Source organism: Suricata suricatta, chromosome 2, assembly GCF_006229205.1.
Source record: "Suricata suricatta isolate VVHF042 chromosome 2, meerkat_22Aug2017_6uvM2_HiC, whole genome shotgun sequence".
NCBI classification, from domain to species: Eukaryota; Metazoa; Chordata; class Mammalia; order Carnivora; family Herpestidae; genus Suricata; species Suricata suricatta.
The window spans coordinates 134,818,982-134,832,364 of NC_043701.1; the positions used below are offsets into that span (position 1 = coordinate 134,818,982).

Below are 13,383 nucleotides of genomic sequence, written 5' to 3' on the forward strand. Positions count from 1 at the left end.
TATTTATGGAGGGCTGTTTTATGACCCAGTATGTGATCAATCTTGGAGAATGTGCCATGGGGGGCACTTGTGGGGAGAAGCACTGGGTGTTATATGGAAACCAATTTGACAATAAACTATTATTAAAAAAATAAAAATAAAAAAATAAAATATATCTGTAATTCCATTAAAAAAAAGAAAAAAAAAAGAAATGCTTAAGGTACAAAAAAGTATAAAGAATATCACAAAAAGTACATTGGTTATATTTACTATTTGGTTAAAACACAGCCATTATAAAAAAACTATACTGCTCAGATTTGACTGGTTTTCTCCAAAGTAAAGATTCTGAAAAAAAAAAAAAAAAGATTCTGAATTGAATGAGTCATCATATATTCATTGAAAACCCAGGAAGGAAGAGAAATTTAAATATAAATAAGAGTGGATCCCTGCTCTTAAGGAGTATATATTTTGAACTATGATAGAGTTATTGAAATAAGCATATAATCTCCCAAGGAACCTAAAAGTTGTCATTATTAACATTCTTAATTTTTCATGAACTTTTTTTAACTGAAGGAGACTTGTTTATAAAATATTATTATTAGGTGTACAACATAGTAATTCATCTATTATATAAATTATAAGATGCTTACTATAAGTATGGTTACCACCTGGCACCAAAGTTATTACAGTATTACTGACTATATTCCCTATGCCATACTTCTGATCCCCATGACTTATTTATTTTATAACTGGCAGTCTGTACCTCTTAATACCCTTCACCTATTTTACCCACCCTCCAATTCCTATTCCCTCGAGCAACCACCAGTTTGTCCTCTGAATTTATGAATCTGTTTCTGTTTTGTTTGTTCATTTGTCTTGGTTTTTAGATTCCATGTTTAAGGGAAATCATATGGTACTTGTCTTTTCCTGTCTGACTTACTTCACTTAGCATTATATGCTCAATGTCCATCTATGTTGTAGCAAATGGCAACTTAAAAAAATTTTTTTTTTACTATTGAGACAGAGAGAAATAGAGCATGAGTTGGGGAGGGGCAGAGAGAGAGGGAGACACAGAATCTGAAGGAGGCTCCAGGCTCTGAGCTGTCAGCAGAGTCTGATGTGGGGCTCAAACACACGAACTATGAGATCATGACCCAAGTCGGATGCTTAACCCAATGAGACACAGGAGCCCCACAAATGGCAATTGTCAGTCTTTTTCATGGCTGAGTAATACTCCATTGTGTATACATACCACATCTTCCTTATCCATGAATCTATGTGTGGACACTTAGGTTGCTTTCATATCTTGGCTATTTTATAAATAATGTTGCAATAAACATGGGAGTGCATATATCTTTTCAAATTAATGTTTTCATTTTCTTCAGGTAAATATTCAGTGATGGAATTACTGAGTCATATGTATGTCTATTTGTAATTTTTTGAGGAACCATAGTAGCTGCACCAATTTACATTCTCACCAACAGTACGTGAGGGTTTTCTTTTCTCCATATCCTTGCCAACACTTGTTATTTCTTGTCTTTTTGATACTATCCATTCTGACTGGTTATTCTTAATTTTTTTTAACTTATCTCATAGCCTTAGCTGTTATATCTGAAAAGACAGCAAATAGTATTTGATACTACACAGTTTACCTAGGCAGAGTAGGTCTGTGCTAGTGTTTATTCTTCCTGTTCTGAGAACAATAGGTATTAAGACATGAATAGTCTGGGGAGAGGTCAGCAGGGTAAGGAATTTTGAGCTGAAACTTGTATGACTGAATTGCTGTAAGAACTGTTTATGTTATGAATAACTAATATTTGCTTTTTCCTCTCCCAGATTTGGTATTAGGGGAAAGAAGTTACATTTTTCTTCATCTTCTTATGCTCATAAAGCATCTTCCATTGCCAAATCTCCTAGTGTGTATTCTGTGGAAAGAGAAGAGGAAGACCGTATTATCTTCTCCGAAGGAATAATAGAGGAATACCTAGCATTCGACCACACTGATAAGTGCGTATTAAGTCTTTTAAGCTTTTTACTCCCCTAGTATTTCGTGTATATATATATTTTTTTTTTTTCTAATGTTTATTTATTTTTGAGAGACAGAGAGACAGAGCATGAGTGGGGTAGGGGCAGAGAGAGAGGGAGATACAGAATCCGAAGCAGGCTCTAGGCTCTGAGCTGTGAGCACAGCCCAACACAGGTCTCAAACTCACAAGCCATGAGATCATGACCTGAGCTGAAATCGAATGCTTAACTGACTGAGTCACTCAGAGGCCCCTCTATTTTTTTGAAAGTATCCTACTCAGGGGCCCCTGGGCAGTTCAGTCCATTGAGCATCTGACTCTTGATTTTGGTCATGATGCCAGGTTTGTGGGATTGAGGCCTGAACTGGGCTCTATACTGAGTGTGGAACCTGCTTAGGATTCTTTTTCTCTTTCCCTTTCTTTCTCTCCCTGTGCTCCTCCTCTATACCGCTCATCCTCATTCTCTCGCTAAAAATGGATTGAAAAAATAAAATCTACTACTAGGAACCCCCCTAAAACAAACAAAACACAAACAAACAAAATATAAAGTATATCACTAATCTTACCTATAATTAGATTTATGTCACTTGGCTATTTCCTATTACTTCTCAGATATCAAGAGTCCATGTGCTTAGTTGATATAAATTCCTTTTCCTTCCACATACCAGACTTCCTTGTGTATTTTCTTCCTGCTTGTGTTATTTGCCTCTTCCCGAGATTAAACATTTTTTAATGAGTTAATTTCTTTCTTCACATAATTTGATTTTACCTTTTGTAAATCATCACCAGTTAACTCATGGAAATCTGAAACTTCAAAAGAGCAGTTGAAGAGGTATGAACTTTGTTTACATAAGTCCTGTTTGAAAAATGTATATACAGTTTACATAAACTATTTTCCGTCTCTATATGATAGGTGAGAATCAGAGTGGTTACATATGTGTGAGGTAAAGCTAAGACCTAAAACCTTATTCATCTTATTCTAATCCAGTGCTCTCTTCACTATCCTGTGCTACTTTTCTGAAACATTAACCTTTCAAGCTATTCCTCCAAGCCTTTAAAAGTTCTAGAGTACACACAAGTAGGGGAGGAGCAGAGAGAGAGAGAGACAGAGAGACAGAGAGAATCCCAAGCAGGCGCCATATTGTCAGCTTAAAGCCTGATGTGGGGCTCGAACTCACAAACCATAAGATCATGACCTGAGCCCAAGTCGGACACTTAACCAACTGAACCACCTAGGCACCCCAAAAGAAAATGGATCTTAAATAAAGGAAATAAAATTCAATCTCATTCACAATTAGCAATGCAGATTAAAACAACAAGATACTATTTTATCTGTCAGACTGGCAGAGAAAATAAAGTAAAGAAGTTTGATAATTCCTTGAATGGAAAAAAGGCATAATTTTTCAACACGGAAGATTATCTCTCTTTAGAGGAAAGTGAGCAATGTTTTTCTAATTGAAATGCATATACCCTTTCACTCGATAATTCTATTTATAGGAATTTATCCTACAGATATAATACCCATGTAGCCAATGAACTGCATACAAGGACATTAAGTGTCCTATTGATTATAAGAACAAAAGGCTGTTTGATGGGTACCTGGATCATTAGATATACTATGGCATATCCAGTGGAATGCTCTGCAGCTGTCTTTTAAGAGGCAGATTTATATGTATTAATAGCATCGGAGGGCCAGATACATTGTTAAATAAAAGACCACAGTGTAGTACAATGTAATGTAACTATTTCTCTGGACCAATATATAATGTTTGCTTTTAGGAATGGTGACTGGGAGACAGAGATGTAAACTTATTTTTCACTACATAAATACATTTTCTTCTGTATAACGTGAATCTTTTCATCATATGAAAGTGTTATCTCCTATAAAAAAGAAATACAAATTAAATACAATTAATACTAAATCAGCCTTCTCCCCAAGCTAATGCCAGGCCAGCTCTTCCTTGGGAAAGAAGTAAAAAAGTCTTTAGCTGCCCTACATAAACTTCTTAGCATCTTTCTTTCCTACTTAGAGCTTCTTATTTAATTCTTGAAACTTCTTGAAATTTTCACTGTAGAGGCCTTAAGATATTTCTTCATAGCCCAAATGTTCCATAATCTGCCTTGTGTTAATTTATAATATATCTATCATAGGAAGCACATCTGTCAGCTACATTTTTGCTCCCCCCCCGCCCTGAATACTGGGGCTATTGGAACTCCCTCCCAGAGAAGAGACAGACTTGGCTGAGTTTCTGGACTACAGATAGATACATGGTCTCCCAAAACGCTCACAGAAGCTTCTTGTGCTCTTGGGCTCCCCTCCTTTTCCTTTCTAACCAAATGCCAAATGTTGTTTGGATTAGTAAAAGTACACTATTTCCCTAATGAATCATTGCCTCAAATAACTATGTGACACAGTTACAGGCCCATCATTAAATGTTATAAAAGTAGTAATCTAAAGGTTATCCAGTCACAACAAAAAGATTATTTCTTTATGCTTGTCATAGCTTATTGCTCAACTGACAATGTTCACTGTTTAAAGCTAAAAAAAATACACAATGAGTACTCAGTCTTCTTTTTCTTTTTCTTTTCTTCTTTTTTTTTTTTTTTTGGCAGAGTAGTGGGGTGGGGTGGGAATAAAAAGGAAAAGTCAGTCTCCTCTGTTTGAGAATTCCCTTAGGTCACAAGACAGTTTAACACAAAGCTACATACATACGCTTGCCTTGCCGAGCTACATCCATATACATGTGGGGAGGGGCCAAAAATCCCACTCCTGAAGTAGCTCCAAAGATAGTGCTGAACACTCAGTCAAGAATAACCAGGAAGTCTTATTTGCTTGTTACAGGGAAGAGGGGTTTCAAGGAAAGAAATTACAAGCATCTTCAGAGAAACAGAAATTAGGGTACCCTCCCATTGCTCCATTTTACTGCATGAAAGAGGACGTCCTTGCTTACGTGTTTGACGACGTGTGGAGCAAGGTTCTGAGCTGTACGGAGCAGCTGACACGCAGTCATTGGGAGGGATTTGCTTCTGGTAAGGATCTCTGTGAGAACAATATAAAAAGTCATTATTTATGATTTTCAAACTCTGACTGACTAGTCTTTCAGATTATACGCTTCATTACTGCAAAAGATTCATATTTGTATTTTCCACAGATGCGAACATATTTAGACAATATTTGAGAATGAGTGGATGAGTGACAAGGCTATTCTATGATGACTATACTGTGTTTTACTTGAATATAATTATTTGTGAGAAAAAACGTGCAAGCAGCAAATACATTTAAAAAAATTTTTTTAACGTTTTATTTATTTTTGATACAGAGAGAGACAGAGCATGAGAGGGGGGAGGGGCAGAGAGAGAAGGAGACACAGAACCAGAAGCAGGCTCCAGGCTCTGAGCTAGCTGTCAGCACAGAGCCTGACGCGGGGCTCGAACCCAGGCACGTGAGATCTGACCTGAGCCGAAGTCGGAGGCTTAACCGACTGAGCTCCCCAGGTGCCCCAGCAAATACTTTTTTAAACTGCTTTACTTAAGAATAACTGATATACAATAAACCATTAATATTTAAAGTGTAAATTGGTCAACTGACCTATGTATACATATTTGAAACCACAAAAGTCAATATGATGGACATAACCATCAACCCCAAACATTCATGACCTTTGTAATTCCTCCGTTTTGGTCCTGCCTGACCCACCATCCCCAAGTGACAACAAATGTGCTTTGTCACTATCGTTTGGTTTTTATTTTGTAGAGTTTCATATAAATGGAATCACGGAATATCCTTTTTGTCAGCTGCCTTCATTCAGCATGATCATTGTGAGGTTCATCCCTATAAATGTGTGTGTCAGCAATTTATTCCTAAGAAATATCCACTGATCCACAATTTGGTTATTCATGTACCTGTTCATGGACATTTGGGTTCTTTTCAGTTTGGGACTATAATATGCAAAGCTATTATGCACATTACTGTATAAGAATTTTTTGCACATACATGTCCTTTTCTCTTAGGTAAATTTCTAGAAGTGGAATGGTTCGATTATGTGGTTAAATGTATATTTAGCTTTTTGAGAATTGTTTGTTTTTATGTATTGCACAAAAAAATTATCACAAACTTATCAGTTTCAAACAACATACATTTTTTATCTCACAGATTTGTGGGTCAGAAGACAAGGAATGGCTTAGCTAGTCCTTTACTTAGGATCTCACAAAGCTGTGATCAAGGTGTTAGCCACACCTAGGCTCTCATGTAGAGGCTTACCTAGGAAAGGATCCACTTCCCCTTTTATGTGTTCTTAGAAGTACTGAGTTTCTAGCAGCTGTAGGAATCACACCAGCTTTATTCTTCAAAGCCAGCAAGGAAGTCTGAGAGCTAGTCAGCTAGTGAAACAGAAGCTTATGTAACATAACATATTCATGGAAGTGACATGTCATCACTTTTACCATCTTCTGTTGGTCTGAAGCAAGTCACACTCAAAGGGAGGTTCCACAAAGGTGTGAATACTGAGGTAAGAGGGGCCTCCTTAGAGTTTGTCCATTACAATTCTCCCACTTGCCCCTAACGATTCCTGTGCTCCCACATGCAAAATACATTCAATTCCCAAGGCTTCCAAGAGACTCATCTTTTTATAGCATCAGCGCAGAAGTTCAAAATATTATCATCTAAATCAAGTCCTGGTATGAGTAAAGTTCTTGGATGTAATATGTTAAGTAAAGTTACTGGGGCCCAATTCCCTTCCATCTATAAATGTGTGTAACTAAAGGATATATACACAGGTATATAAACATCTAACTATATAATCTAACCAACCATTCCTGTCCTAGAGAGAAGTTATCATACCCCAAAACACCCATCATACAATAGTGGGCCAGGGAAAGGTTGCAGACATAAGGGGGGTGGGCAGAAATGAAAGGTAGGGGGCACCTCAGTGGCTCAGTCATTTAAGTGTCTGACTCTTGATTTCAGCTCAGGTTATGATCTTATGGGTTCATAAGATAGAGCCCCATGTTGGGCTCTGTGCTGACAGTGCAGAGCCTGCTTGAGATTCTCCCTCTCTTTTCCTCTGCCCCCTACCCCACTCACAGTCTATCTCTCTCTCTTTCTCTTTCTCAGCCTTTCTTAAAAAAAAAAAAAAAAAAAAAAAAAAGAATGGAAAGTAAAAAAAAAAAAAAGTTCATAGTAATTCTGAAATCCAGTTGGGAGATTATTGGGAGTTCTAGTCCTAGAAATAGCTTTCTGTTCCAACCTCCTGGCTCTTGGTTTTGCCCTCTGAGTCATCCTTCCTTTTTCATAAAAGGTAGCACATATGTGCAGCTAGTAGTTTTATTAGACTGCTTTCTACTAGTAGAATTTTGAGAGTCTGACACCCTTCTTTCATTTAAACTCTTTTGCCATCTAGAGATACAAAATTTTCAAAATTGTCAAGTCCTGGTTTCTTTATATTTAAAAGTTTTTCCATCAGTTTCTCTTTCTCATCTCATGTTATATTGTATAAGTAGCAGGAAAAATATCAGGCCTCACTTTCAACACTTTGATTGGAAATCTCCTTAGCTATATAATCAGAATCATCACTTAAAATTCTGCCTTCCACATGTTCACAGGAGACCACTGCACTAAACTTTCTTCCACTAAATAACAAGCACCTCCTTTCTTCTAGTTTTTAATAACATGTTCTTCATTTCCTTCTGAACCCTCCCCTATAGCATCCTCTAAATCCAGATTTCTACTAAGTCTGTTCAAGGCAATTTATGCTTTCTCTATCATACTTCTCAAAATTCTTCTATCAGTGAACAATCAAAAATGAAATTAAGAAAAGTTCATTTATAATAGCATCAAATAGAATAAAATACTTAGAAATAAGCTTAACCAAAGAACTGTAAGACTTTCACACTGAAAACTACAAGACATTATAGTAAGAAAGTAGAGAAGACCTAAAGAATTGGAAAGTCTTCCTGTGTTTTATGAATTAGAAGACTTAATATTAAGATGGCAATACTCCCCAAATAGATTTGAGTGAATGTCCAAAATAATATTAAAAAAAAAAACAAAGTATGGGGCTTCACACTTCCTGATTTTAAAACTTAGTGCAAAGGAACATTACCCAAAATAGTGTGGTATTGGCATAAGAACTGATATATAGTTCAACAGAATAGCATCAAGAGTCTGGAAATAAATCCTCACATCTATAGCCAATTGGTTTTCAACAAGGGTTCCAAGACCATTCAATGGGATAAGAACAGTCTCTCCAACAAACTGGATAACCACATGAAAAAGAATGAATTTGGACCCTTCTTTCACACTATATACAAAGTTATCAACTGAAAATGGATCACAAGCATACATTTAAGAACTAAAATTATAAACCTCTTGGAAGAAAACTTAAGAGTAAATCTTAATGAGCTTGGATTTGGCAATGGATTCTTAGATACGACACCACAAGCAACAAAAAACCAATAAACTGGATTTTATACTAAAAAAATTCTATGTATCAAAGGATATTATCAAGAAAGTGAAAAGGCCATCTACAGAGTGGGAGAATATACATACAAATTGTAACCTGATAAGAATCTAGCATCCATAATATGTAAAGTACAATTCAACAACAAAGGGATAAACAACTCAATTTAAAACTGGGCAAACAACTTCAATAGATATTTCTCCAAAGAAAATATACATGCGGCCAGTAAACATATTAAAAAATGTTCAATATCCTTATTCATTAGGGAAATACAAACCAAAACCAAAATCACAATGAAATGCTACCTTTACCCACTACGATGGCTGTGTTAAAAAAAAAAAAAGACAGTAACAAGTATTGATGAGGATGTGGAGAAACTGGAGCCCTCATACATTGCTGGGGTAAGGCAGAATGGTGAGGCCACCATGTAAACAGTTTTGTAGTTCCTCAAAAGCTTAAACATAAGGTTACCATAAGACCAGCAATTCCATTCGAAGATATATAACCAAGAGAACTGAAACCTTCCTTCAAAAGGAGACTGTGTATGATTGTTCAAAGCAGCATTTTCATAATGGTCAAAAGGTAGAATTGACGCAAATGTTCATCAGCTATGAATGGTGAAACAAAATTTGGCATATACATGAGTTATGGACTGAATTGTGTCCTCCTCAAAATTTATATGTTGAAACTCTAACCCCCCAATGAGAATGTTTGGAGGTGGGGCTTTTAGGAAGGTAATTAAGGTTAAATGAAGTCATAGCCTGGGGCCCTAATCCTGTAGAGTTGGTATCCTTCTAAGAAGAGACCAGAGCTCCCTTTCTGTGAATGCACAGAAAAGTGGTAATTCAAGGACACAGCTGCCTACAAGTCAGACAGCACCTTGACCTTGAACTTCTAACCTCCAGAACTGTAAGAAAATAAAGTTCTTTTATTTAAGCCATCCAGTCTGTGGTATATTGTTATAGCAGGATAAGTAACTAATGTACTATGCAATGTAATATTATTTGTTCATAAACCAAAATTAAGTAATCATGCATGTTACAATTTGGATAAACTTTGAAAATATTATGCGAAGGGTAAGAAGCCAAACACAAAGGACCATATATTGTATGATTTTATTCAGATGAAATGTCCAGAGGCATATCCATAGAGACAGAAAGTAGTTTAGTGGTTCCCAAGGGATAGAGGAAGAAGGGAATTGGGAGGTATGTAGTGTCTCTTTGCAGTGATAGACATTTTCTGATATTAGACAGTGGTGCACAACATTGTAAATATACTAAAAACCAATTAATTTTGTACTGTAAAATGGTTAAAAATGGTGAATTTTATGTTATATGTATTTTATCTCATTAAAAACATTATAAGATACTTCAAACCTGTATGTAAATGTGAGTCTGTTGGTGATTCTTTTATAGATATGAATGTTTTTAATTCAGTTGATTCATCCCAAAAACAAAAACAAATTTTCATCCATTTCTCCAACTCCCTATGCCCTTCCTCTAGCAACTACCAATCTCTTCTCTGTATCTATGAGCTTGGTTTTATTTATTTTTAGGTTCTGTCTATACGAAAGATCATATGCTATTTGTCTTTCTCTAACTTACTTCACTTAGCATAATGCCCTCAAGGTCCATTCATGTTGTCACATATAGAAAGATTTAATTCTTTTTTTTTTTTTAGGACTGAAGAATACTTCATTGTATATATACACCACAGTTGTTTTGTTTTTTTAAATCCATTCATCTATTAATGGACACTTCAGTCATTTCCATATCTTGGCTATTGTAAATAATGCTACAGTGAACATTGAAGAAGATATATCTTTTCAAGTTGGTATTTTCATTTTCTTTGGATAAATACCCAGCAGTAGAATTGCTGGATCATATGGTAGCTCTTTTTTTTTTTTTTTTTTTTTTTTTTTTTTGGAAAATCCATACTGGTTCCTATAGAGGCCACACCAATTTACATTCCCACAAGCAGTACACAAGGGTTCCCTTTTTGCACCTACTTGCCAACACTTGTTACTTCTAGATTTCTTGATCATAGCAATTCTGACTAGTATGAGGTGAAACTGCATTTTAATTTTGATCTGCATTTCCCCAATATGAATAATGTAGAGCATCTTTTCATGTACCTTTTGGCTATCTCTATTTCTTCTTTGGAAAAATGTCTATTCAGATCTTCTGCCCATTTTTAATTTGAATGTTTCTAAGCTATGTATATATTTTCATAAATTTTGGAAATTAGCCCCTTATCAGATGGATGATTTGCAAGTATTTTCTCCCATTCAATAGGCTGCTTTTCCATTTTGTTGATTTTTCCTTTTGCTGTGCAGATGCTTTATAATTTGATGTTTATTTTTGCTTTCCTTGGTTTTGCTTTTGGCCGCAGATTCAAAAAATCATGGCCAAGACCTATGTCAAGAAGCTTAACTCATGTCTTTTTCTAGAGGTTTTGTGATTTCAGGTCTTATGTTCAAGCCTTTGATTTATTTTAAATTGACTTTTACATATGATGTAAGATATTGGTCCAAGTTTCAAAAAAAAACATTCATTGAAGAGACTGTCCTTTACTCCTTTTATATTCTTATCTCTTTTGTGTGGGTTTATTTCTGAGTTTTCTATTCTGTTGTATAGATATATGTGTCTGTTTTTATGCCAGTACCATCCTGTTTTAATTGCTATAACTACATGATATAACTTGAAATCAGGGAGCAAGATTCTTCCAGCTTTGTTCTTTCTGAAGATTGCTTTGGCTATTTGGAGTCTTTATGGTTCCACACAAATTCTAGGATTGTTTGTTCTATTTCTGTGGAAAAAGCCATTTGAATTTTGATAGGAATCACATTGAATCTGTGCATTTGGGGGGGTATTTTGGATGTTTTAACTATTAATTTTTCTAATCTGTGAGCACAAAATATCCATTTATTTCTGTCTTGTTCAGTTTCTTTCATTACTGTTTTATAGTTCTCAATATACAGGTCTTTTACCTCCCTGGTTAAATTTATTTGTAGGTATTTTATTCTTTTTGAAACAAGTGGGATTGTTTTCTTAATTTCTCTTTCTGATAGTCTATTATTAGTGTATAGAAATGCAATAGATTCTTGTGTATTCATTTTATATCCTACAACTTTACTGGATTCGTTTATTCTAACAGTTTTGATATAATCTCTAGGGCTTTCTATTTAATATAATGTCATCTGCAAATAGTGAGAGTTTTATTTCTTCCTTCCCAATTTGAATGCCTTTGCTTCTTTGCTTTTTTCTTTCTTTCTTTCTTTTTTTTTTTTTTTTTTTTTTTTTTTTTTTTTTTTTTTTTTTTTTTTTTTTTTTTTTTTGGTGCCTAACTGCCTAACTGCTCTGGCTAGGACTTCCAATACTATATTGAATAAAAGTGGTGAGAGTGCACATCCTTGTCTTATTTCTGATCTTAGAAGAAACTTTCACTTTTCACTGTTAAGCATAATGTTAGCTGTGGGCTCGTCATATACATCCTTTATCATGTTGAAGTATATTCCCTCTGTACTTACTTTGTTGAGAATTTTGAATTTTGCCAAATGATTTTTCTACATCTATTGAGATTATCATGACATTCATTTTTATTAATGTAGTGTATCACATTGACTGATTTGCAGATGTTGAACCATCCTTGCATCCCTGGATTAATCTCACTTATTCATGATATATTATCCTTTCAATGATTGTGGAATTTGGTGTCATAATATTTTGTTGAGGCTGCATTTATGTTCATCAGGGATATTGGCCTGTACTCTTCATGTGGCATCCTTGGTTTTGGTACTAGGGTAATGCTAGCCTTGTTAAAAAAAAGAAGGTTTATAATTCTATCTTCTTCTGTTCTTTGGAAGAGTATGAGAAAGATTGGAATTAATTCTTCTTTGAATGTTTGTTAGAATTCACCAGTGAAATGATATGGTCTGAATTTTTGTTTGTTGCCAGTTTTTTTCTTGCTCATTCAACTGGTGCGTTCACATTTTCCATTTCATCATGATTCAGTCTTGGTAGGTTGTATGTTTTTAGAAATTTATCCATTTCATTTAGGTTTTCCAATTTGTTGGTATAGAAATGTTCATAGTCTTTTATTATCCTTTATTGCTTTGGAATCAGTTATTACATTTCCTTTTTCTTTCCTGATTTCACTTGAATCCTTTTTTTTTATGGGTTGTATGGATATTTTAACAATAATTATTATTTTGTTGAGGATTTTTACATCTGTGTTCATCAAAAATATTGTGTTATATAGTTCTTTTTTATGGTCTTTATCAGGTTTTGGTAATGCTGGCCTCATGCAATGAATTTGGAAGTTTTCCTTCCATTTCCATTTTTTTTTAATGGTTTGAGAAGAATAGGTATTAACTATTCTTTAAATGTTTGGGAGAATTTGTCTGTGAAGCCATCTGGTCCTAGACTTTTGTTTGCTTGGGAGTTTTAAAAAATTATTACTGATTCCATTTATTTGCTGCTTGACAGTCTGTTTAAGTTTTCTATTTCTCTCTGTTTCAGTTTTGGGTAGTCTGTGTTTTTAGGAATTATCCATTTCTTTTAGGTTGTCCAATTTGTTGTCATACTTATAATATTCTAATTGTTTGTATTTCTTTTGTTTTTAATTTTTTAATTTCTTTATTTATTTTTGAGAGAGGGAGAGACAGCATGAGCAGGGGAGAGTCAGAGAGAGAGAGATACAGAATCTGAAGCAGGCTCCAGGCTCTGAGCTAGCTGTCAGCACAGAGCCTGATGTGGGGCTTGAACCCACAAATCATTAGATCATGAAGCTGGATGCTTAACCGACTGAGCCACCCAGGTGCCCCTAATTGTTTGTATTTCTATGGTGTTGGTTGTTATTTCTCCTCTCTCATTTGTGATTTTATTTATTTGGGTCCTTTTTCTTTTCTTTTGGGTAAATCT

At 35.0% G+C, this 13,383-nt stretch overlaps 2 protein-coding genes across 5 annotated transcripts in view; one reads left to right on the forward strand and one right to left on the reverse strand.

Moving 5' to 3' along the window:
• The window catches only part of FAM149B1 (family with sequence similarity 149 member B1), an 81,930-nt gene that overhangs the window by 37,029 nt on the left and 31,518 nt on the right, over positions 1-13,383 (forward strand). For all 3 annotated transcript variants that reach the window (XM_029931910.1, XM_029931909.1, XM_029931911.1), the window contains exons 6-7: positions 1,816-1,986; positions 4,846-5,033. In XM_029931910.1, coding sequence (XP_029787770.1) covers positions 1,816-1,986; positions 4,846-5,033 — 359 coding nt within the window. The remainder of the gene's footprint in view (positions 1-1,815; positions 1,987-4,845; positions 5,034-13,383) is intronic.
• DNAJC9 (DnaJ heat shock protein family (Hsp40) member C9) overlaps positions 1,751-13,383 on the reverse strand; it is a 49,152-nt gene continuing 37,519 nt past the window's right edge. The window contains exons 5-7 of one of the 2 annotated variants that reach the window (XR_003905572.1): positions 4,955-5,043; positions 2,570-2,813; positions 1,751-1,904 (exon numbers count right to left, since the gene is read on the reverse strand). The gene's annotated coding sequence lies outside the window, so the exon portion shown is untranslated. The remainder of the gene's footprint in view (positions 1,905-2,569; positions 2,814-4,954; positions 5,044-13,383) is intronic. The other variant, XR_003905573.1, reaches the window with a different exon arrangement.